This window comes from Cucumis sativus, chromosome 5 (assembly GCF_000004075.3).
Source record: "Cucumis sativus cultivar 9930 chromosome 5, Cucumber_9930_V3, whole genome shotgun sequence".
Lineage (NCBI taxonomy): Eukaryota > Viridiplantae > Streptophyta > Magnoliopsida > Cucurbitales > Cucurbitaceae > Cucumis > Cucumis sativus.
In genome coordinates, this window is record NC_026659.2 from 30,793,123 (window position 1) to 30,818,552 (window position 25,430).

The following is a 25,430-nucleotide window of genomic DNA, read 5'->3' on the forward strand; positions in this document are numbered from 1 at the left end:
TCAAAAAAGGCATTTCCAATGACATTTAATTTTGATTTGTTAAAAAGTAAATCGAAAAACTTATATATATAAATTTGACATGTATCTAATATCTTAATAAAAACAATCATATTTTTATTTGAAAATCATACAAAAATTAATTTTTATATACTACATTTGAATCATATAATTATTTTTTTATATTACCATACAAAAAAATCTATTAAATCTTTTAAGATTGTATTTTAGTATGCATTTTGTATTTTGAACCCAAATTACATATTATTAATTCTCACCTTCTACTCCATTTCCATAATTTAACGAACTCAAAAAAGTAAAAAATTTGTTTAATACAACAAAAGTATTAGTAATTCAACAAAAAAAAATAGAAAAAGAAAAAGAAGAAAGAAAGAAAGAATTTGACTTTGTTTAAACAATTGACAACTCCATTGATATCTACAAAATTTGAATCTTTACCACTTGAAGTAACTAACAAACTTAATTAAAGAAAAAAATAACTACAAAACCTATTTCAATTTCTTACGAAAATTGAACATAAACACACATTTTTATTTAATTTTTACTAATTATAGTCCGACAAATTAAAACTAAATCAACCACAAAATTAGGAAAAATTTGACAAATTGATGTTGGAATCCAAAGGGATTCCCTAAACACAACGTGATTAAACACAAATTTAGATCCATTTCTATCCATGCTTTTCCTTTTTATCATTCTTCATAATTATGACGTCACCCACCCTCTAATCCACATAATTAACTCAACAACTTTAACTTAATCATATTAAAGAAACTAAATCTCTTCAAGGTTTGCCCACGTCAGATCATTAATTATCGTCTTTGGTACTTACGTGTAGTGGATCATCATTACACCTTTCTCCATCTGTCATTTTCTTTCATCTCTATTTAATCCACACCTCAGCTTCTCCCAAAGTTCATAGCAAAAATTAAACAAAAAAAAATTTAAAACATTCAAACAAAAAAAAAAAAAGAAGAAAAAAGAAAAGAAATTGAAAAAAATTTCTAGAATTTTTTTTTTTATGGCTCAAGCTATTGTTTCAACCCAATCAAAGATCTCCAAAAGGGTATTTTTTTACGTTTTCAATCGGCCGTTGAACACCGCCGCCTCCTCCCCCGCCGCTGCCTTCACCGCGGCTACCGCTACCACCTCCCCACCGTCACCCCTTCATCTCAATCCTCCATCTACACCCACCGTTGATTTCACCGACTCTAGAGCCCTCTTCGGCTCGATTCCCACCTCCGACCTTCTACACGCCACCGCTACCCTCCACGCCGCCGCCGTCGGCCCCGTCGTCGACGTTGGAATGTGGGTTATGAATTCTAAATTGATGGACGTTGAGTTGTTTCGTGATGTGGTTTTGGGTACGGTTAAGCATAGTTTTTACCGGCATTTTTGTGCCGGTGAGGACGATACGTCCGTCGCTAAAACCGTTCGACGGTTGCACGATGTTGGGTTGAGAAGTATGCTTGATTATGCTCTTGAATATGCCGATGACGAAGCCTCCTGTGATCGGAATCTTGATGGCTTTCTTTCTACCGTCGAAGCAACTAAATCCCTCCCATCTGGTTCTGTAAGTACTTCTCTTAACTAATTTCTTGTTTGTTCTTCCTAACTTTTGATTCATTTCTTAAATTTTTCTATTTTAATCGCTAATTTTGATTCGATTTACAAACTTTCATGTTTGTTCTAAGTTTTTTCCGTTAATTTTTCTTTAAAACGTAACATTCATATTATCATTTCATTGTCCAACATATGAGTACTCAATCAATACCATCTTTGCTTTTTTCTAAAAGAAAAAAAAAAAAACTTTTTACTTAATTAATGCAAACTCTAACTATATATCTACATCAACCAATAAATAAATTTCCTCAAAGTCTACATTAACCCATTAAATATAAATTCTCTCATTGTTTCCATCTTTAAATACTAAATAATAATTAAAAAAAAAGGCATTTAGAATTAAATTAAATTGTATATTTATTTAAATAATATTAAACTTTAACTTAAAAATTACAACATTTGTATTCTTCGATAAGCACTGACTTACGTGTGCAAGAAGTTATATATATAAAGAAAAATGACTATTAGAGGCATATTTCTCAATTTAACTTGCTAGAAAGTTAGAAACGTAAATATTTTTTTTCTTATCATCTCAGAATATTTAAGCTGATTTATTGACATTTTAAAAAAGTTATTATTCTTTTTAAGTATATGGTAGTAATTAAAAACGTTACAAAATAATAAAGAATAATTCTTTTTGGTAATAAAATGAATTTTCTGGAATAGTCAACGGTCAATGATCATAGCATAAATTTCGATAAGATTTTGCTTCCACGTCGGTATGAATCATACATTGTGAGTATGAATAGTAGATTGCCACGTGGCTATTTGAGGGCTTTATACTCAAGTGACGGTGTGTGAATTTCCACCAATTTATATGGAGACTGAAAATGGAATCCTCTTCCTAAGTTTCTTTTTCATCTAAATCTTCTTCTCTTGTGAAAAGGAAAAGTTGACCAAGCAACTAGAATAAAACAAAAGAAAGGGCATTATGAACACATGATTACTGATAAAATTTTATCTAGTATTGTTTTCAACTTTTCACAGTTACCAATGTTACTGATATAGAGATTGAGCTTGTTCAACTTTCCAGTTTCTTTGCATGGTTTATTGACTTCATCAAAAGGAGTTTGGTTTGTTTGGATTGATGTGACATGTTTTGAATTTTCAATTCACAATGGACTGATGGAAGTGTTTGTGTTTTATTGATCATAGGCGAGTTTTGTGGTGACAAAAGTGAGTGCGATTTGTCCATTGAGATTGCTGGAGAGAGTTAGTGATTTGTTAAGATGGCAACAAAAGAACCCGAGTTTCAATCTTCCATGGAAGCTTCAAACTTTGCCAATTTTCTCTGAATCAAGTCCACTTTATCATACTCTTGAACAACCAGAACCCTTGACACGTGAAGAAGAAAAGAGTCTCCAAATGAGCCACGAAAGGCTCATGAAAATTTGCCAAAGTTGTGTTGACGCCAATGTTCCTTTAGCCATTGATGCTGAACATACTAAAGTTCAACCAGCCATTGATTACTTCACTTATTCAGCTGCCATTATTCACAACAAAGACCGTAATCCTATAGTTTATGGAACCATTCAAGCTTATCTAAAAGACGCAAAAGATAGGCTTTTGTTAGCTAACAAAGAGGCTTCCAAGTTGAAGGTTCCACTTGGGATTAAGCTTGTGAGAGGTGCTTATATGTCAAGTGAATCCAAACTTGCTTCTTCTCTTGGCTTTGAATCTCCAATTCACGATACCATTCAAGATACACATTCGTGTTACAATACTTGTGCTTCTTTCTTGCTTGACGACATCGCCAAGGGTTCGACCGGAGCTATTCTTGCAACCCATAATGTTGAATCAGGTAATGATCATCACAGAGTGTACACACACAATCATGCTTTTAGGTTCTTCAAAGTATTTAGTTTTCTGATTTTAAAACATTGTGTACGTGGTGTTTTGAGTAGGAAAACTGGCAGCTAGCAGAGCATACGAGATAGGGATTGGAAAGTTGAAGCAAAAGCTTGAGTTTGCTCAATTGTATGGAATGTCAGAAGCACTTTCTTTTGGGTTGAGAAATGCAGGGTTTCAAGTGAGTAAATACATGCCATTTGGACCTGTGGATATGGTAATGCCATACCTTTTGAGGAGAGCTGAGGAGAATAGAGGTCTCTTATCAGCTTCAAATTTGGATAGAGAACTAATGAGGTAATTATGAACTTGTGGTCTTCAAATTAAAAGTTTGGATTCAACTAACAAAAAATTTGACAAGTTTTTAAAATGGTTTTTGATTCTTATACAGAAAGGAGTTGGGAAGAAGGATGAAAGAGTACATAAGCTAAAAGAAAAAGAAAGGGCTTTCTAGGAATACTTCAACAAACATACAACAAAAACCAAGATTATTATTTGCAATTTTTTGTTTATAGGATTAGACATACTTTTAAACTTTACTCCTTTCCTTCTGTTACTATCCACATGTGTTTTCTACTTTTAAATTTGTATCATTATCTATTCTACCACTCAAATAATAGGACCTTTATAATTGAATTAGTAAGTTGTATGTAAGTTGTTGTGTCTCCATCTCATGTAAAAACAAATTAGATGATGATATATAAGAATAAAAATTTAGTTGTCACAAAAAGAACAAAATTGAAAGTGATCCAAAATTGACATCCAAACTCCAAAACACAATCTCTCATTGTATTCCAATCTTTTCTTTGTTGAATCTTTTCTTTGTTTCATACTAATCTGATCTTTGTATTGAAATCTTTGTTTCATCACGTCTCCATACTAATAAAATTAATTAGTGTATATAGTTACTAATAAAATTAATTAGTGTATATAGTTACTAATAAAATTAATTAGTGTATATAGTTTTATATTCGTGAGTTTTTTCATAAGTCTAAAGTTGAATATTATTAAAATTTTAGTTAAATATTATTAAAGTTTTAACGAAATAATAGCCGTAAGAAATATTATTAAAATTTTAATTCTTAAATACTTATTAAAGTTTCAAATTCTTTAAGATAATGATGAAACAATAGCATGGCAGATTATGATGGTAAACAACTCTAATCATTTCAAAGAAACAAATTTGTTTTGATTTTGAAAATTAGGTATATATTTTGGTGCATTACAATTATTTGCATCTTTTCCTTAGGAAAACAAAATTTAAAATTTTACTCAAATTAAAAAAAAAAAAACAACTTTTGAATTTTTTTCTAAAATTTTAATTTGGTTTTTTAAATCACTTGTACAAGTATGGTCTATAAACTTAATTTTTAAATAAACAAAATAAAATAATTATCAAACAAAGAAATTATTAGTGCACGGTTAAATTACAAATTTCTCTATATATTTTGAAGAAAAATTAAATATGATGTTTATAATTTAAAAAGTTAACATAAATTTTTTCCTTACCATAAAAATTATTAACTATTTTATACCCGACAATAAGGTTATTTTTTGCATTCAACTAAGTGTATGAACTCCGAGCAAGAGTCTAACTATTGGGATGAATAAAATGAGTTTTCAATTAAAGTATCGGTTTTCTTACTTATTTTGTATTTCAACTATTGATCCGCATGATTAACTAAAGGCCTACTTATAATCAGATTACTAGAAATACAACGTCCGTTGAGACGCATGGAAGCGAAACAAAAATAATATCGTAAAACATGAAAACAAAATAATATTACATTGAAAAGATATGAATTAAACGTGTTTACAATTATAAATTTAAATTTAAATTACAAATTTCGAACTCATTCTAACATAAACTATCTAAACTCTTATAACAATACAAATTAAGTCTTGAAGTAAATTTATAATTTAAACTAAGTTTACATTTATCATAAAGTTTTAATTCTAAATTTAATTGAAAAATATCCTCACCTCAATCTTCTTCTCAACCCCTTCACAAATCGGACGCTCTGCTCTCTCTCTCCGCCCCCTAACTGACCACCGGCCGCCGTTTCTCTCCATCTCCGGCATTATTCCGGGATCGGTATCTCCTGTCTCTTAAGAAACCGATCTCTTCATAGAATCACAGCAACCACCAGTAAGTCCTTACAAATAGAATAATCGGAAGCATTTCTAAGAATTTTACTTCAATTGAGAGTATGATTAGAGAATGTTTTTGGGTCCTTTAGTTTTGTCTTACTTGATCAATTGATCGATTCAACACTCTTTTGTGAATCGTATTGTACAAGTCAGTTTGGAGATTATATGTGTAATTTTCTTTTGTTTGTTCCGCACTATCAGTGTATTCGATTCTCGAGAATCTCCTCTTTTGTCTTTGGAGTTTTTAACATTTCCTCTGTCGACATTGATGCAGAATGCAGAATAAAGTGGTAATGGCGGAAAGTGGTTGTAACATTTTATAGACCATCCATATCAGAATTTCACAATTTCGTTTTCTTTTGGGTTCAAATTCAAACCTACTTGCGAATTTAATTTATGATGGTTGTGCAGAGGCTCTAGAGGTATGGTTTGTGGAATTCCTTTGTTATCTTCATTGATCTCAATCAAATATGCATGTAAAAACGTAGAGTTTGTGAAATTGTTATGTCTTCACCTTTCTGTTATCGACGTCGAGCTTGAATTTGCTTAGAAGCAATTGTATCTGCTTCATCCGAAGAAATTTAATCTTGAAAGCTTGGATGTTTCGAAAGAAATCCATTATTATCGAGCTTCTGCGTCTATACTTCCTTTTAGGGATTTCTGGGTTGTTTCCCAATTGCCAATGCATGGATAATTGATCGAATTTAGATATTAAGTTGTATGTTAAACTATTTCTGGGTAATTGCCAGTTCACCCGGTGATTACTTTTTTTTTTTTCTCTCTCTTTTTTCTCTTGAGCTAAATTGTGTATAGGACCTATTTGATAGCCATTTTTAGTCATCTTTTGTCAAGATATAAGTTTGTTTGTTCATAATCCCTTTTATATTCTATCAACGTGTTTAGCAATTTTAAAATTTAAAATTAGTATTTTGAAAAGAAAAAAAAAATCGAAATTTGGCTAAGATTACTAAAGAGTTTTCTTGATAAAGGAGTTTAAAAGTGAAAAAAAAAAGGACAAACACGATAAGATTGCAATTAAACAAAAGTGAACTTCTCGTCGAATAAGGCTTCAATTTTCATTTGTATCTATTTTGGGTTTGATTCATGCAACTCTTTTAATTGACATCATGTTCTTAAACTTTTCTGACATATATGAAGAAGGAAAAAGTTAACTCAAATACCAAGATTGTGCAACCATGTTTATATCCCAGCAGCCAAAGAAAAGAGTGGCGTTTGTGCTTATCGATGGGTTGGGTGATGTCTCAATACCAAAATTTGGATTCAAAACTCCTCTGCAAGTGGCCAAAGTTCCTAACTTGGATGCAATTGCCTCTGCTGGTGCTAATGGTCTCATGGACCCTGTCGAAGTAGGGTTGGGTTGTGGAAGTGACACAGCTCATCTTTCTCTCTTGGGCTACGACCCTAGAGTATATTATAGAGGTCGAGGTGCATTCGAGTCTATGGGAGCCGGATTGGCTATGTCACCTGGAGACATTGCATTTAAGGTGGGTTTCTCTACTTCCATTCCCTAATTTATATTCCTTCCCACCTTTTACCGTTTATCACAGCTCGGATGCATATAAGTTAGAAACATTGTAATATTTTGTTGGCTTAGGTTTTCAGTGAAAAGAAAACAGTGATTATTTGTTTAGCCGGATGTTTTCTCTTTAACTTAGAGCCTGAACTCAAATGTGTGAAGGAAATTTTATGCAAATATGATTTGTTCAGATAAAACCTATTATTTAGCATGACAATAAATGCTTTTTATTTCTCATAGTTTAATCAATGTTTAACGTCATCGTGCATTTAACTTACTCAATTTTTTGTGTAGAAAAAAGACACGTTTTTTAGGAGAATTTTGGTAACAGAATCATATAATGAAAATCCGGCCTCCATCTCTGTCTTTTTTTTTTTTTTTTTTTTTTGTGGAATTGGGACTTCTTTGTTTTGGAGTAGTAGTGTGCTTACGACCTTACTTGAACCCTATTTGTTCTATAGGTTGTACAACTGTGTCCTTGAGTTGTAAGAAGTAGTAGTGTGCTTCTTTCGAACTCCTTCCACGTGCCTGCAGTTTCAACTATTTTGCTCAAAACCACATCCTGTTCTTCCCACTGCTTTTATTATTTCATATTCTCCATTCTTCTTGCTATCTTCATTGGGAAATTTGGACCCCAAATTAACTTTTGGCTTCACAATTGCAGTCAAACTTTGCTACATTGGACGAGAAAACAGGAATAGTAACCAGTAGGAGGGCTGACAGGCACTTTGAGGAGGAAGGGCCAATATTATGTGCAGCACTTGACAGAATGAAGATACCAAGTTTCCCAGAGTATGAAGTTAGAGTCAGGTAGTTTGTACTCCTTACTTTATTAAAATCATCAAAGGTTTCATCCTGTCGATAACCATACTTTATTTGGAAGCATTTCATTATATCAACTCATTCTGGTACTAGAAAATTGAAATTTAAGCAACTGTTCTCGTTACAAAGTTGTTGGAGAAGTTCTGTAAGGGGTCTAGTTAAGAGATATATGGGGTTATCAGTAGAGTATTTGTATGATTAGTAGAAGAGGAATATTGGTAATTAGATAGTGAAGTTGGTTGGGGCTTTTTAGTTATAAATAGGAGAGGGGTTGGGCAAGGGTAAGAAGAATTTTGTGGCGAGTTCCTAATTGGTAAAATTTGGGTGAGGATTTTCAGCCCTCTAGAATGTGCTGACTGTATTGTAATTTCTTCTTGATATTGCAAATTGCAATAATATCTATATTTTAGTGTTCTTTGGTGTGTTCTTTGTGTTCTTGGGTCTTCTTGTTAGGTGGTATCCCAACAACTCCAAATGGATTCTAAGCTCGTAAATCTGAAAAAGAAAATTATCGTAATAGACCCAATGACTTCAGTGGTAAAGGGTCGTCGAGATTTTCAAATCTCACATGCCCATATTATTTGTTCACGACTTTAAATTTCAAAGGCAGATAATAAGATTTATCTCATTTTCCTTTTCCTTTTTCATTTTCTTTTTTCTTTCTCCCTGTTAGGTATGCCACAGAGCATAGGTGTGGTGTGGTTGTGAAAGGACCCAATTTGAGTGGCAATATTTCGGGAACAGACCCTTTGAAGGACAACCGCTTACTTTTGCAAGCAGAGGCTTTAGATGATTCTGAGGAAGCAAAGCTTACTGCAGCTGTTGTTAATGAGTTGTCCAAGGAAATATCGCGAATCCTAGTCTCTCACCCAATAAATGCAAAGCGTGCAGCAGAAGGGAAAAACATAGCCAACCTCGTTCTTTTACGAGGTTGTGGTATTCGAATTGAGGTTGGTTCTTTTATATATTTCTCCTATGCTATTTGCTCTGAGTTTTCATTCATAGGATTGCAGTGTTGATGTTCATGCGTCCTTTTGCTTGGCTGCACCATGTGTTGATTCATCTCACATGAAAAGATATATTCTGCCATTGTATCTTCGACCGTTTACATTAGGTTGCAATTCAATGTGAAACTTATGCACTTGAAAAGCTTGTATAATTCGAATCTGGTAGAAAACTTGGGATCTCATTGAGGTCTTCTGTTACTGAGATGTTATCCATGCAGGAAGTGCGTTGATGAACTTCAATGAACGAACTCGTTCTCACAATTTACACTCTGCATAACAGGTTCCTCCATTTGAGAAGAAACATGGTTTATGGCCATGCATGGTGGCACCCACTAAAATTATTGCTGGTCTGGGCTTATCACTAGGAATTGATATCCTAGATGCTCCAGGAGCAACTGGAGATTATCGAACGCTCTTAACCTCGAAAGCTACTGCAATAGCAAAGGGCCTGTCAGCTCCTTTGCAATCCAGTCCCAATGTTTTTGTGCCAGGAGAAGATGAACTCAAACCAGGTCGAGCAGATGGTTACGATTTTGGGTTCCTTCACGTTAAGGTCGGTTCACTTTTTCCTCAACTGCTAAAAAATATGTCCATTAGTGGATAAATTTTTAAACCCCCCCCCCCCCCCCCCCCCCCCCGGATAGAAGTTCTTGTTACAGAAGCAATTGTTCTCTCTAGAACTATTTTTGGAACTTATTTTTGTAATTCCTAATGTCATATAATTATATAAAATAATGTGTGTTTAGTAATTCGTAATGTCATATAATTATATAAAATAATGTGTGTACATATATATAAACTATTCTTACAAAATTAGATACCAAAAAGATACATTTTGAAAAGTTATACCTATTCTAAGAAATTAAGGGACTAAAAAAAGGTAGTTTTGTCTTTTCTTTATTTGTAATTACACTCTAAATCTGCTCTCCTCTCACTATGTGGTTGCCTACCCATCGTGTAGGCAATAGATGATGCCGGACACGATAAGGCAACGATATTCAAAGTTAAGGGAATGGAAGCTGTCGATAGAGCAATAGGACAACTGGCAAAGCTTCTCTGGAAGGCAGAATCTAGTGGGAATTTCCAGTACTATCTATGTGTGACAGGAGACCATTCTACTCCAGTTGAGTATGGAGATCACAGTTTTGAGCCAGTTCCATTTACAATGTGTAGATTGAAAGACTTTGTAGGCGCCGTGGGTGGGGAGTCGGTAATTGATGCCATTTCTCTCGACCCATTCCCGCTCCCGACGGTCGTACCTGGTGAGGACTTGGAGTGGAGAGAAAGGCATAAGATGGAAGAAGAGAGAAACAAAGAAGGTCAAGCCTTTGGTGGTGACTCAGTTTGTGAGTTTGATGAGATTTCTGCTGCCAAGGGATGTCTTGGGCGCTTTCCTGGTGGAGAAATGATGGGTATTATTAAGAAATTCCTCAAATTGGATGCATGAATTGCTTATGTTTAAATTGTTTTTGTTTATCTCTCTCTCTTTTTAATTTGAAGACTTGCCAATAAAAATTTTGGAAGTGTTTGTTGGAAAATAAAAGAAATATAGTTCCACTTTTTTCTTCTTTTTTGGATTTGTGAATGATAGTGATTAGTTTTGTTAGGATAACAAAAATAGAGTGGTTAGTCTTTTATGTGTAAGGATCCCGTGCCTATATATAAGAGATGATTCTCTACTTGTAGGTCGTCAAGTTGAGAAAGCTAGAAAAACCAAACTTGTTACAAAGGCTTTTTCCTTTAGTAAATTCTCATTTATTTGGAGATCTACTTTAGTTACCTATTGAGATGAGATATTAAATTCAATAACTAATAAGTTCATAAAACATTATTTTAATGTTTTGAATTTGGTTTTAACCCTAGAACGAAACAATACAAATTGTTCAAAGTTGTTAATCAAGCAAATTTTAGAAATTGCACTTTCACAGTAGAAGTTTTTACATTTGTAGAAGTGGAATAAATCATAAATAATGAACGCATTGTACCAAAGTAATGAAAATCATGGACTTGGTCCTCGATAGGTCCACGAATTTTAGAAATTGTGCACAAGATCCACGATTTTATCACTTATTTCGTGTGGTCCTCGATAGGTCCACGAATTTTAGAAATTGTGCACAAGATCCACGATTTTATCACTTATTTCGTGTGCACACGAAAACAATATATATATATATTTGGATGGTACTAGCGAGGAAGGGAGACCACATGTGGGGTATTCTTTGACTACAAAGTCTTGGTAAGTATTTCACACAATTGCCATAAATATATGTAAAAACTGTACATAAAAATCAAGTTTAATAAATTTTTTCTTTTAACAGTTTTGTTTGTATGGAACTTAAATAATTTGTTATTTTTTTTATTTTTGAAAAAACCTCTATTATATAATTATTCTCATTTTTATTCAAATTTTGAATTTCAAATATTTAAAAAGATATCCACATTTAAATTTGGTATAATTTTTTTTTTAATATAAAACACAACAAAATCACTATAGAATAATATTCCAAGTTACAAGTAATGAAAATCACTCAAGGTAAGGAGATTAGAAAAGAAAATAAAGTTGTTTTTACAATGCCTTGGATGGGAGGGAATTCATCAATACATTGTGAATATGGCTCACATAAGGGAAAGACTCATCAATCACTCCACGAGCAAAAGAATTTAGCTCACCAATAAAGAAAGAGACTCTCCATAATATTGTTTAAAGTCACATTGAAGTAAAATGACCTCATCTGGATAGTCACTCAACCACAACGGGTGGATATTGAGTGACATTCAAAGTTTAATACTTAGTGCCATTTGTTATCATGTAAGTGCTAAACTAACAAAATTTTATATCAATTTGATTAAGAGACTGTTATTACTTCAAAATTCGATGACGCGATCTTTCAATTCTATCATAAATCATTGTTAAACTTTTGAACAATATATAAACCCCTGTTTGGCAATACTTTTCCAGGCTGCCTTCTCTTCTCGTTTGACCTTCGTTCATTGCTTGGCACCAAATTTCATCCATAGAGGAATTCTCAACCTTCCTTCTCTCTTTATACTCATTAGGGTTCAAATTTGGAAAATGGCCGCTACCTTCCTTACTGTTGGATCTTTAACTTCTTCAAGCATCAATAATGGCAAGGCACTTCATATTTCCCCCGTTTTCTTTTTACTATTTTTGTTGTTATTTGTGTTTAGGACTTCAGTTAGCCATGAAATATACCTTTAATTAGATTAGACCTGCAAACCCTTTTCATTTTACTACTTGTGGATACTGATCGTGCTTTGTTTGGTGATTCTGTACCTTTCTATGCTTCTTGAGTCTTGACCCAGGTTGTTATTTGAGTTTTTACCTTCAAATTCATCATGTTTTGTTGCCATTTTTGGAAATGGAATTGTAGAAATTGTCTGGGATCTTTTGTTCGGACATAACCCAGAAGTACTTTTTTTTTTTGTCTGTAATTTGTGAGATGGATGATGATAAGGACAACAGAACCTCCACCTATCTCTATTGGTCACTTCGGACATAAACCCTCGTGGTTTTGCTTTTGAAATCATGTAGAGGTTTTATCTTTCTGTGACTAATGTGGACTTTTTTTTTTTGGAAGCTCTTTGTTGGTTTTATTCAGACATGTGATTATTGCTGGATTTCACTTTTGTCTGTTTATTTTCCTGTCTTTGGTTTCCAATCTTGAAAAGAGTTGGCAGTTTTTCATGAATAGAGCAGGTCAATTTAGCTAAGGAAAACACTTCCATTTTGACAATGTTGTGATAATTACCCCTCATCTTTGATAAATTTAAACCTTTTCGACTCAGTTGGGGAGCAATTGCCTGGATGTCTTTCACTTAAGAGAGTTCCAGCACATTTGAGGTTTTCAAATGGTTATAGAACAAAAGCAGCTTCAAATCCTAATTTGAAGGCAGTTGAGGTCCCACGCCAATGGTACAATCTGGTTGCAGATCTTCCTGTAAAACCTCCCCCTCCATTGCACCCCAAGACTTATGAACCAATAAAACCTGAAGATTTGTCGCATCTCTTTCCTGATGAATTGATTAAGCAAGAGGCCAGTACTGAGCGGTACATAAACATCCCCGATGAAGTTGTTGATATCTATGGGCTTTGGCGCCCAACTCCTTTGATCAGGTCTGTGGTATGTCTTTCTAAAATGTATGGTAGGATTGCAGGCTTGTTTGTTAATATTTTGATCATTCTTGCATCTTTTCATTACTCTTAAAGAATCTAATGCCATTTTTCTATATACATATGTTAGAGCTAAGAGATTAGAGAAGCTTCTTGACACACCAGCTAGGATTTACTACAAGTATGAAGGAGTTAGCCCAGCTGGGTCACATAAACCCAACTCTGCTGTTCCACAAGTTTGGTATAATGCACAAGAAGGTGTCAAGAATGTTGTTACAGAAACTGGGGCTGGGCAATGGGGATGCAGTTTAGCCTTTGCTTGCAGCATATTTGGTATTGGCTGTGAGGTAAGAAACAACAGTTGTAAAACTTTTTCTATTTAAAATAGTATTGTTATGAAATCGACAAATAAATATAAGCAGAAAAGCATAAACAATAGAAAATAAACACACAGATGTATTCACTAACTGTGTGGTAGGTAATTACGTCCACATGCAAAGGGAGAAAGGTTTGCTATTAGAGAGAATAGTTCAAATTACACATTGGAGGCACACTTAGGGTTAAAAAGTTTATATAACTCACTTCTCTAAACTATGAGGGCGGCAAGACCATTGTACTTGATAGTTCAAAGCGCTGAATAACAGATTTAAGGCATTCTATTGTTGAATTTAGATGTCAGAGAAAAAAAAGGATCAAAGTTAAGCTTCTTACATGCTTCTGAAACGTTTCACATGAAATTTTATGTAGTGATTTCTTCATATAGGTGTGGCAAGTGCGTGCGTCTTATGATCAAAAACCATATCGACGAATGATGATGGAAACTTGGGGAGCAAAAGTACACCCATCTCCATCTGATATCACGGATGCAGGGAGAAAGTTTCTTCAAGTTGACCCATCAAGCCCGGGAAGTTTGGGAATTGCAATTTCAGAAGCTGTGGAGGTTGCAGCCCTCAATGCTGATACCAAATACTGTTTGGGAAGTGTTCTCAATCATGTTTTGCTTCACCAAACCGTTATCGGTGAAGAGTGTCTGAAACAACTGGAAGCCTTAGGTGAGACCCCAGATCTCATCATCGGTTGCACAGGTGGAGGATCAAATTTTGCAGGTCTTAGCTTCCCATTCCTCCGTGAAAAACTTGCTGGAAATATAAACCCTGTTATTAGAGCAGTTGAACCTGCAGCATGTCCTTCGTTAACCAAAGGCGTTTACGCTTATGATTATGGCGATACAGCCGGGATGACGCCGTTGATGAAAATGCACACACTTGGTCACAACTTTATTCCTGACCCCATCCACGCAGGTAATGTATAATAAGCTATCAAAAGATTTGAACTATTTGTTTCTCTTGATCATCAAAGCTTACTCGTTTTCGGCAGGTGGGTTGCGGTATCATGGTATGGCTCCATTGATCTCACATGTCTATAATCTTGGTCTTCTGGAAGCTATATCACTTCCCCAGACAGAATGCTTTCAAGGTACCAATACATACGCAAATATATCCTAATGTTAACCAATATGTGCTCTGGAAAATAAAGCCAATTATTAGTAATTCGGCTCTGCATAACTTCCCAACGATGCAAACAAACGAAATTTGTTTTTGTTTGTAGGTGCCATACAATTTGCTCGATCGGAAGGACTAATACCAGCACCCGAGCCAACTCACGCCATAGCTGCAACTATCCGAGAGGCTCTTCGCTGTCGAGAAACCGGAGAATCAAAAGTTATTCTCACAGCCATGTGTGGGCATGGTCACTTTGACTTGCCAGCTTATGAGAAGTATCTACAAGGAGGCATTTCAGATCTTTCTTTTGCAAATGAGAAGATACAGGAATCACTAACCACCATACCTCAGGTGGCCTAACATCTTTATATATTAAGATTCAATTTTCCCATTGAAAATAAAATTTTAGTGTTTAGGCTGTAAGATTATTGTGTTGGCTTGGTATGCTTTTCCTTTTTAATTTGCCTTAAAAGTTTAAACTTTATTGTTGTTGTTATGTACCAATGGTATTTCAGTAATATATTTAATAAAGCAAATTGTATCATTGATATATCGCATTTATAAATCTACGTAAGCCTTCATTTGTTGTTCGTTCGACTTAAATTTGAACTTTTATTCATTTGTTTTGAAGTATTATTTTTCTATTATATTGTCGTCAACTTGCAACGGTTCGATTCGTATTAATATGTGATTAAATTGAACTAAACGTGTTTAATTCACGTATGCTCATTCTCAAAGGCAAACTTACATTCGTTGTGGGGTAAATATTTCATTCTTATCGCATGTTTTAAATAAAAACTTTGGTGTATCAATAGTATATCAATACTCATTCAAATTTTATTTTAAATATAACATTGATGCATCGTTTTAAGTATATCCCACTAGTGTATTAGTGCACGTTAATACTTATTCAATATAAATAAAAACAACGAAAACTTAATCTAAAATACAAAACAACTCACCTAGATCCTAAATCATATTTTTGTTTTTAGAAATACGTTCTTCTTGACAATACGTGGGATAGAGAAATCGAACCTATAGAGATATAATTTGAAGTAGATAAAGTAAGCAATTGTATTATTTGAGCTATATTTGCTGGACATACAATTTGATTGAGCATTTTTATCATTTTTATTCAACGTGATGATAGGATGAGAGACGAGAAGCTTTCAAATATATTTTAAAATAAAAGTAAAATGATAAGTTTATATTATCGTAAATTAAAGTGTCAAAATATGAATACTCTGTTTGATAACCATTTCGTTTTTTTGTTTGGTTATCCAACTAGACTTAAAATTTTATATTATCTAAAATCAATAGTTAAAACTAATAAGAAAAAAATAATTTTCAAAAACTAAAAACCTAATTGTAAAAAAAATTAATTATAAATTATTTTAAGATTTTTTTAAAAAAATAAATAACTTGATTTAAAAAAAATTAAAAATTATATATGAAAATAAACCAAATTTGTAAACCTAAAAATTTATGTAATTATTATAGAATTTATTAAGAAAATAAATTGATTTGTGTTTTTTAAAAAAAGAATTGAATTTATATTTTAATGTTTTTAGATTTTGAACTGTTTGAACCGAAAGTAGTTCCTGACGGTCTCAGAAGATGGCCGGAATCAATCGTGGGTCTTGTTCAACAGATTGGAAACGGTGTGGGTTTGCTTTTACGGCAGCCTCCGGCGGCGGTTGAAGCTCTGTTTCACGGCGGCTTAGCTTGTGAGGTATTTTCATTGTTGTTGACGCGATTCAGTCCGAATATATTGGGTTGGGAGTGGGTTTATTCCATTGTATTCTATATTGGTGAATTGATGCTCTTAGTTAAAGTATCAAACTGGGTTGTAGGACGACCATCAATTTTGATGTCTTATCCCTTGCTCTGTTTAATTTGTTGCTGTAAATTTTCTTTCAATTGGGCATTTCTAGGGTTCATTGTTTTACTTTTAGGATAGTCGCAAATTTAACCATTACATTCAAAATAATTAAGTACATAGCAACATTTTAAAGAAATTGTAAATATAGCAAAATTTGTCAAATTCTATCAACGATATGAGTCTATCACCGATAAACCATGTTGCAAATATCGATCTATCAGCGATAGTTTTGCTATATTTGCAAATATTTTTAAATGTTGCTATATCCTTAATTATTATTGCGAAAATGACCATCAATTACAATTACCCTTACTTTTACAGTTACGAAATGGGAGGTTTTGGGCAGATGACCTGGTTTTGGGCTCCTTTTAAGTTTCGTGATCCCTTGCAAAATTATGATTTATAACCTTCCATTTGTGTCATAGGGCAGTTTCAGAGTTAATATTCACATCCGCGAGTAATTTTCCATGGCCTTAGCCCTATTTGATGAATCCTTAGCCCTATTTGATGAATCTTTAACGCGATTACAGTTTAAACCTGTTTGGACCTTTGAAAATCAGTTCACGGTTGCAATGAACCTTCCAGTCCGATGTTTTCTCAAATTCTTGACCTGATTTCATAACACCTTGCGACATGAAATCTTTCTTTACACCAAATTGAGAGTAATCCATATCGTGACAGGCATGAATATTTAACCCTAAATTCCTGAAAGGTTCGTGCACTCCCAATTTGGTGTAAAGTAAGATTTTATGGCACTCTATGTCATGAAATCAGGTCAGAGATTTGATAAAAACATCAAGTTGGAAGGTTCATTGTCGCGCACCAAGTTTGGAAGGTCCAAACAGGTTTAAATTGTCGTCGTGTTTTTATTCATCAAATGGGGCTAGGGTTATTGAAAATTACTCAGGTTGTATGGTTAGACTCGAACGCAATATGAATATGTGTTTAAAATTGCCCTATGATGTAAGCAAAAGATTATAAATCTTTAGTTTGCAAGGGGTGTGTCACGAAACCTAAAGGCGCCCAAGAATAGGTCATCTGTACTTACCTCTATGAATTGACATCGCTTTGAGATTGCTAGCGTCAAAGCTCCATTTTCGATAAGTTTTATGCTTATTCAACTCAAGATATTTGTCTCAATTGGAATGCTTTTATTCAAGCTATGTAATTATGTCTTTATGACATCTAGTTTTCTATTGTAATTTTCATTTTTCATTTTGGGATGTGACGAGGGTGTTATTGGTGTATCAACATAGTTGAGCTTGAGATAGCCTAGTGCGATTGTTGATCCTAGCCTAGGGACTTTTGATTACTTACTTAGAAGCACAAACACTTTAGTTTGGCTAGCGTGTTCGTGTCAGACACTCTGACACCTAGTGGATGCGTATCATACATTTTTTTTGTATCCATGGGTGTCTGGGCCAGCTTACGCACACCACGACGAATCTCACGGGATAACCCGCCTAACCTTTCAACATTTGGGTGTCAAAGAAATTCATAGGAAACTAATTTCTAGGTAGGTGGCCACCATGGATTGAACCCACTATCTCTAAGTTAGTTATTGATAATATGTCTCCCTTAGGCTAACTCATGATGGTTATGTTGGACATTTGTTAGTGCAACAAATGCATTAGACATGCATCGAACACTTGTTGAGTAGACTAAAAAGACACATATATGATTGAAATAATGACCTTTTGAGTGCAGGATACATCAAACTAAGTTTTTTTAAGCATATAAATGCATCAACTCATTTACTATGAGTTTTCTTTTACTATAAGAATGATATATGTTTTTAAAAAATGAATATTTTAATAAACGTGTCCTTGCAGTGTCGTGTCCTTAATTTTGAAAATATGGCATTTTGCGGTGTCCTTGTCATGTTGTATCTGTGTCTCGTATCCATATTCGTGCTTCTTAGATTGCTTAAGATAGCTACAGCGAGTTTGCTTAAGATAGCATCAATACTTCATCTCCATAACGCCTCCCTTTTGAAATGATATCTCCAAATCCATTTTGCCAATAGACTATTGTTCTTCTTGATATCAGGTATTCCAAGACCACCCTCAGTAATGGGGAGCTGAACTTTCTGGCATCATATAGAGTGGATGCCTCCTTTATCCTTGTTTCCATTCCTCAGAAAGTTTCCTGTATAGCTTCCCAATATGACCAGCAACCTTGGGAGAGATTTTGAAGAGAGAGAGGTGGTAATTAGTATGTAGGGAGATTTTATAGAGTGACTTCAATCAAGGTAAGTCTTTCACCTCTGGAGATATTGGTACCACTCCAACCTTTAAGCCTTCACTCGATCTTCTCAATGATAGGTTCCTATGGTTTTGATAATGTTAGAAGTTAGTCTATACGGTTTTAAAAGTTAGAATTAGTCCATATGGTTTGATATAACTTTGTATATGGTTTCATACGGTTTGTTAAACCATCTTTAATAGTTTCTACCATTTTATCAAACAGTATGTAGTAAATTCTAATTATAAGTTATAAGATCTGAATTCTAACTTCCTCCAACCCATAAGGACCAATTTTCAATTTATCGTATAAATTATATAATATTACAAAATAATAATTATACAATTTCTTAACACAATTTTCTTAACTTAAAATATGTTCCTAATTAAATTAATAGTAGTTTATTCTCAATTGATATTTAGTGGGTTAGTACAATTGTTTAAATTATAATTTGATTTCTGATCTATGCTACCAAATACATATCTGAATGCATGAAATTCAACTTTGTTTTCATTTAATTCCATTTTTCAAATTTTCTATCAAACATACCCTAGTTTCTTTAATTTGAACATTAGTCTCTTTTCATTTCATCAATGAAAATTGTTGTAAGAAGGTGATTGATTGAGTTGGATTTGTATCATTCACGTCATACGGTTTTTTGCCAGTTAAAGGAATGGAGTTTGTGTTAAGAATTTCTTTCTATGTACATAGGTGATTTTTCCCTATTCAAAATGGGCAGTAAAGGTCGTATTCCACTTCCACATGGAAGACGCACTCTTCCAGGTTTTGGTGTATTGCATCCAGAAGCATTTGGTCATGGGCTACGTCCTCCACCAGGTGTCTTTCTTATTTTCATGAGTTCTAGGTTGACATGAATGTTGAATTGACATTTCTATTATAACATAAAAAAATATATAAAACATAAAAAATAAACAACAAAATGTTACTGGTATGATATAAACAATAAACCTACTAACTTTTAGAAAGGTAGAGTGTATAATTATTAATTTAATTTTTTTTTAAGTAGTCATTGACTTTTGAAAAGGTGAGGTGTTTAATTGCTATTTAAATATTTTTTTTAATATTTTTTTTTCAAAAGTATTCATTGAGATGAAGTGTTTAATTACCAATTTAAATATTTTTGTATTTACTTTCTTTTTACTTCAATTGTTTTTTAAAAGTATTCCTTGACTATTAGAAAGGAAAAGTTTTTAATTACTAATTTATTATTACTATTCTTTTTACTTTTATTATTTTTCCAAAAGTATTCATTCAGTTTCACATCCATATTTTATCAATATTTTTCATCAACCTTTCCATAGATGGAGATCTCAACATTTTTATCAACATCCCTGTGTGTGTATACATATATATAATCAATATTTTTTGTTTCCCCAAATTTTGTTTACATTAAAAAACAATTAGAAAAGATATCTATTTGCATCATATTAGATAACAAAAAGAACATAATTCAACTGACATCAAGTATGTGTTGTCAACCTTGAGGTTAGAGGTTTGATTCTCCAACCCCACAAATTGTGAAAGAAGAGATGACAAAGACCATTTAAGGGCCGTTTGGAGCAAGGGGTTGATAATTATAGGCCTAGGTTATTATAGTTGGATCATAATAGTTTGTGTTTGGGTGTAAATTATTTTAGTTTGGGTTAAGATAGTATATGTTTGAGGTTTAAACTAGTTTAGTTTGAGAAAGAAAAAGTTAACATTATAGCAAAGAATAAAAAAAATGATGAATGTAAAATGGTAAGCATTGTAGCAAACAATAAATTTTGTAGTAAATTGGGGGTTTTGAAATAGTATTGTCTATAGCTAATTGGGGAGATAAAATAGTAGTTACTGTAACTTTTTTTTTAAAAGGATATGAGCCACTATTAATAATATTGAAAATAGAGAGACAAAGCTCAATGTACATGAGGGACATACAAAGAACAATGGGAGAGGGGGAGGGGGAGGATTAGCAGGCGCAGCCAGGCATAGTAGTTACTGTAACTAGAGGTGGTTATTCTAGTTTTAGACAATCCTTGCCCAAACATCCTCTTAATTTCTTAAATATATTTGAAAGGTTAATACTTAACGTCATTTGTTTGTCATATAAGTACTAAACTAACAAAATTTTATATCAATTCGAACATATCTTAATGATAAGAGACTATTATCACTTTAAAACTCAACGATTCGATCTTGCAATTCAATTCTATCATTAATTGTTTTTTTTTAAATATTATTTTAGGATCCAAACTATTTTATAGTAGAACCAGGAGGATGATAACTTCAACGTTGGGCATGTTTGGCTAAAAAAGTAACTCTACTCTTTTTTTCCTTTTTTAGAGAGATAAGTAACTCTACTCTTTAGGGTTTAGGGGAAAGAGATAAGTAACTCCACTCTTTGTTTATCTAAAGAGAATTTTAAATATATCGTGAATCTCAAGACTGAATAAATCTGACTGAACTATTTCATTCATTATCTTGAATGGAAGAAACTTTTCGTGATCAAACTTTTAAACAATATATATGCATAGGAAACCCTGTTTTGCAATAAGACTAAATTTAATGTTTTCTTCATTGTTTTGCCCCAGTTTCATTCATAGAGAAAATCTCAAGCTTTCTTCTCTCTTTACTCACAAAAGTGTTGCTGGAAAATGGCCGCTACCTTCCATGCTGTTGGATCATTAGCTTCTTCAGGCACCAGTAATGTTGGAGGCATTTTCTTTCTCCCCTTTTTCTTTTCTCTATTTTTGTTGTTATTTGTGTTTGGAACTTCAGTTAGTTATGAATGAAATAAACCTGTCATTAGATTAAACCTACAAACTCTTTCTATTTTACTTCTTGTGGATATTGATCATGGTTTCTTTAGTGATTCTGTACCATTTTTTATGCTTCATGAGTTTTTACCTTCAAATTCATCATGTTTTGTTGCCATTTTTGGAGATGAAATTGTAGAAACTGTGTGGGATCTTTCATTTGGACATAACCCAGAAATTTTTTTCTATATAATTTGTGAGATGGGTGATGATAAGAAGGATAATGGAACCTCAGCCAATCTCTGCATTGGTCCACTTGGAAATAAATCCTTGTGGTTTTGCTTTTGAAATTGCCAAGAGGTTTTACACCGATGGGAATAACTGTCTTGACTTAAATGCCATCTATCTCTTCCATATCTAACCAATGTGGACACTATGTTAGTGATATATAATTAAATTTACCTTCACTCACCAGCTTAGGCTTTTGGGTCAATTGGTGATTTAAGAAGGTATTAGAGAGTATGGTCCAAGATGTTTTAAGTTCAAGCTCCTACGTTGTTTCCTCTCATTTAATACTTATTTCCATTTGTTGGGTCTTTCAAATATTTCAAGCCTACAAGTGAGGAGGAGTATTAATGATACATGATTAAATTTACTTCACCCACCAGCTTAAGCTTTTGGGTCAATTGGTGATTTAAAAGTTTGTTTGCATGAGAGAGAGAGATCTGTGTTGAAATGGGATTTGTCTGACTTGATGCTTGAAATGCTCCATTTCTTGTTTTATTGTGAAGCTCTTTGTTGGTTTCGATCAGCCATGTGATTATTGCTGGATTTCACTTTTGCCTTTTTATTTTCTTTTTGGAAGTCTACTGCATTCCTGTCCTTGGTTTCCAATCTTGATAGGAGGAGTTGGCAGTTTTATATTAATAAAGCAGGTCAATTATGTATGGAAAACACTTTCATTCTGACAATGTTGTGATAATTTCCCCATAGATAATAAGCAACTGCCTGGACGTTTTTCACTTAAGAGAACTCCAAGACATTTGAGGTTTTCAAATGGTTATAGAACAAAAGCAGCATCAAATCCTAATTTGAAGTCAGTTGAGGTCCCACGTCAATGGTACAATCTGGTTGCAGATCTTCCTGTAAAACCCCCTCCTCCATTGCATTCCAAGACTCTTGAACCATTAAAACCCGAAGATTTGTCACATCTCTATGCTGATGAATTGATTAAGCAAGAGACCAGTACCGATCGGTACATAAACATCCCCGATGAAGTTGTTGATATTTACGAGCTTTGGCGCCCAACTCCTCTGATCAGGTCTGTGGTATGTCTTGCTAAAATGCATGCATTGCAGCTTTGTTTAACACAACGCTTTCTCATCGTTGTTTGTTATGACATCTTGAATCCTTTCCCAGTAAGTTTTGTTATCAGACTTGCATCTCTTCCTTTTTCCTAAAGAATCTAATGGCATTTTTCAATGTGTATATATGTTAGAGCTAAGAGATTAGAGAAGCTTCTTGACACACCTGCTAGAATTTACTACAAGTATGAAGGAGTTAGCCCTTCTGGGTCACATAAACCCAACTCTGCTGTTCCACAAGTTTGGTATAATGTACAAGAAGGTGTCAAGAATGTTGTTACAGAAACTGGGGCTGGGCAATGGGGATGCAGTTTGGCATTTGCTTGCAGCATATTTGGTATTGGCTGTGAGGTAAGGAAAGATTAGTTGTGAACTTTTTATTTTTTGATATTACTGTTATGAAATCGACAAATTAAGAAAACTAGAAAAGACATTTTAGTGGTTCACCAATTGTGTCTTAACTACATCCATGAGTAGAGGAAGAAATGTTCACTATTAAAGAGAATAATTCAAATTACATATTAGAAGTGCTCCTAGGGTTAGAGAGTTTATATAGCCCACTTCTCTAAGCCCTAGGGTCAGCAAAATGCTTGGTTTGTTCATAAGTGGTAGATAACAGATTCAAAACAAGTAGAAATTTAAAGTTACTTCTAATGATTAACTGTTGTTGAATTAAGATGTAAAAAAAAAAACAGATCAAAGCTCAGCTCCTAACTTACTTCTGAAACATATCACATGAAATTTTATGTTGTGATTTCTTTACAGGTGTGGCAAGTGCGTGCTTCTTATGATCAAAAACCGTATCGACGAATAATGATGGAAACTTGGGGGGCAAAAGTACACCCATCTCCATCCAATATCACAGATGTAGGTAGAAAATTTCTTCAAGTTGACCCCTCAAGTTCGGGAAGTTTGGGAATTGCCATTTCAGAAGCAACGGAGATTGCAACTCTCAATGTTGATACCAGATACTGTTTGGGAAGTGTTCTCAACCATGTTTTGCTTCACCAAACCGTCATCGGTGAAGAGTGTCTAAAACAAATGGAAGCCTTAGGTGAGAGCCCGGATGTTGTAATAGGTTGCACTGGCGGGGGGTCAAACTTCGCAGGTCTTGCCTTCCCCTTCCTCCGCGAGAAACTTGCTGGAAAAATGAACCCTGTTATTAGAGCAGCTGAACCTGCAGCATGTCCTTCGTTAACCAAAGGCGTTTATGCTTATGATTATGGCGATACAGCTGGGATGACACCGTTAATGAAAATGCATACACTTGGTCACAACTTCATTCCTGACCCCATCCACGCTGGTAATGTATAATAAGCTATCAAATGATTGAAACTAATTGTTTCTCTTGATCATCATCTTGGCTCACTCGTTTTTGGCAGGTGGATTGCGGTATCATGGTATTGCTCCATTGATCTCACATGTCTATAATCTTGGTCTTTTGGAAGCTATATCACTTCCCCAAACAGAATGCTTTCGAGGTACCGATACATACTCAAATTTATTAAAGTCAACCGAAAAATAAACCAGTTACTAGAAATTTGCCTCTGCATGACCGGCCAACAATGCAACAACTAAGTTTCTTTTTGTTTGTAGGGGCTGTACAATTTGCTCGATCGGAAGGACTAATACCAGCACCTGAACCAACTCACGCAATTGCTGCAACTATCCGAGAGGCTCTTCGCTGTCGAGACACCGGAGAGTCGAAAGTTATTCTCACAGCCATGAGTGGGCATGGTCACTTTGACTTGCCAGTGTACGAGAAGTATCTACAAGGTGGGATTAGAGATCTTTCTTTTGCAAAGGAGAAGATACAAGAATCATTAACATCCATTCCTCAGGTGGCCTGAAGTCATACATACAGATTGAATAAATTTACTTATTGAAAATAAAGTTTCAGTGTTTATGGAAAAATTTGAACTTTATTTCTGTTTTTATTATTTTTATTGTTATTTTAAATATAACATTGATGAATAGATAGTATATCAACGCTCATTCAAATTTTATTATAAATATAACATTAATGTATCACTAGTAAGTACTTATCTGTGTATTAGTAGTTTATCAATACTTATTCAATATAACAAAAGCAAGTCTCAACCTTATACTAAAATGTAAAACAACTCATACCTAAATCATGATTATATTTTTAGAAATATATATATATATATATTAGCAATATGGAAGCAGAGGAATTGAAAACTCCCGCTTTGAGGTCGATAATATAAAAATTGTGTTAGTTGATCTATGAAGTTTTAATAAAGGTGAAGTAAGTTTGTATAATCTAAAATCAAAGGGTTATAGTCAAATGAACACGGATATTTATAAAATATAGCAAAATATCATCGTCTATTACAAATATATTATAATATTTAAAAAATTTTGTTATTTAAAAATTTTTCTTTTAATAAAAATGGTTTTTGGACATTTTTTTTTTTTAATTTACCTGAGAACCCCATTTTTAGGATGAAAATGTTTAGGAAAGATTACCATTTTAGTACTCAAGTCTTAAAGAATAGACCCATTTAACCGAAAATGTAA

General features: G+C 33.6%; 4 protein-coding genes across 8 annotated transcripts; all 4 read left to right on the forward strand.

Moving 5' to 3' along the window:
* Positions 1-929: 929 nt before the first annotated feature.
* LOC101219166 (proline dehydrogenase 2, mitochondrial) lies at positions 930-4,227 on the forward strand. Its single transcript, XM_004141555.3, has 4 exons — positions 930-1,591; positions 2,797-3,442; positions 3,546-3,786; positions 3,881-4,227. Exons 1-4 carry the CDS (start codon positions 1,040-1,042, stop codon positions 3,918-3,920), a joined length of 1,479 nt encoding a protein of 492 aa, XP_004141603.2. The 5' UTR covers positions 930-1,039; the 3' UTR covers positions 3,921-4,227.
* A 1,226-nt stretch (positions 4,228-5,453) lies between these two features.
* Positions 5,454-10,719, forward strand: LOC101219404 (probable 2,3-bisphosphoglycerate-independent phosphoglycerate mutase). Its single transcript, XM_011657721.2, has 7 exons — positions 5,454-5,638; positions 5,915-6,062; positions 6,799-7,145; positions 7,842-7,987; positions 8,673-8,949; positions 9,287-9,559; positions 9,968-10,719. The coding sequence occupies exons 3-7, from the start codon at positions 6,837-6,839 to the stop codon at positions 10,451-10,453; spliced, it is 1,491 nt and encodes a 496-aa protein (XP_011656023.1). The 5' UTR covers positions 5,454-5,638; positions 5,915-6,062; positions 6,799-6,836; the 3' UTR covers positions 10,454-10,719.
* A 1,246-nt stretch (positions 10,720-11,965) lies between these two features.
* Positions 11,966-15,227, forward strand: LOC101219640 (tryptophan synthase beta chain 2). The gene is made up of 6 exons (XM_031885431.1): positions 11,966-12,134; positions 12,814-13,141; positions 13,269-13,485; positions 13,902-14,439; positions 14,516-14,614; positions 14,747-15,227. The coding sequence occupies exons 1-6, from the start codon at positions 12,080-12,082 to the stop codon at positions 14,998-15,000; spliced, it is 1,491 nt and encodes a 496-aa protein (XP_031741291.1). The 5' UTR covers positions 11,966-12,079; the 3' UTR covers positions 15,001-15,227.
* A 987-nt stretch (positions 15,228-16,214) lies between these two features.
* LOC101219882 (tryptophan synthase beta chain 2) lies at positions 16,215-24,927 on the forward strand. 5 transcript variants are annotated; one of them, XM_031886249.1, is made up of 10 exons: positions 16,215-16,372; positions 18,572-18,773; positions 19,478-19,603; positions 21,015-21,083; positions 21,361-21,472; positions 22,519-22,846; positions 23,024-23,240; positions 23,655-24,192; positions 24,272-24,370; positions 24,486-24,927. In XM_031886249.1, exons 5-10 carry the CDS (start codon positions 21,424-21,426, stop codon positions 24,737-24,739), a joined length of 1,485 nt encoding a protein of 494 aa, XP_031742109.1. In that variant the 5' UTR covers positions 16,215-16,372; positions 18,572-18,773; positions 19,478-19,603; positions 21,015-21,083; positions 21,361-21,423; the 3' UTR covers positions 24,740-24,927. The 5 variants fall into 5 exon arrangements, with proteins under 5 accessions (XP_031742109.1, XP_031742107.1, XP_011656026.2 ...); XM_031886247.1 differs by having other exon boundaries at positions 16,216-16,372; positions 21,361-21,484; XM_011657724.2 differs by lacking the exon at positions 21,015-21,083 and having other exon boundaries at positions 16,216-16,372; positions 21,361-21,484.
* Positions 24,928-25,430: the final 503 nt, after the last annotated feature.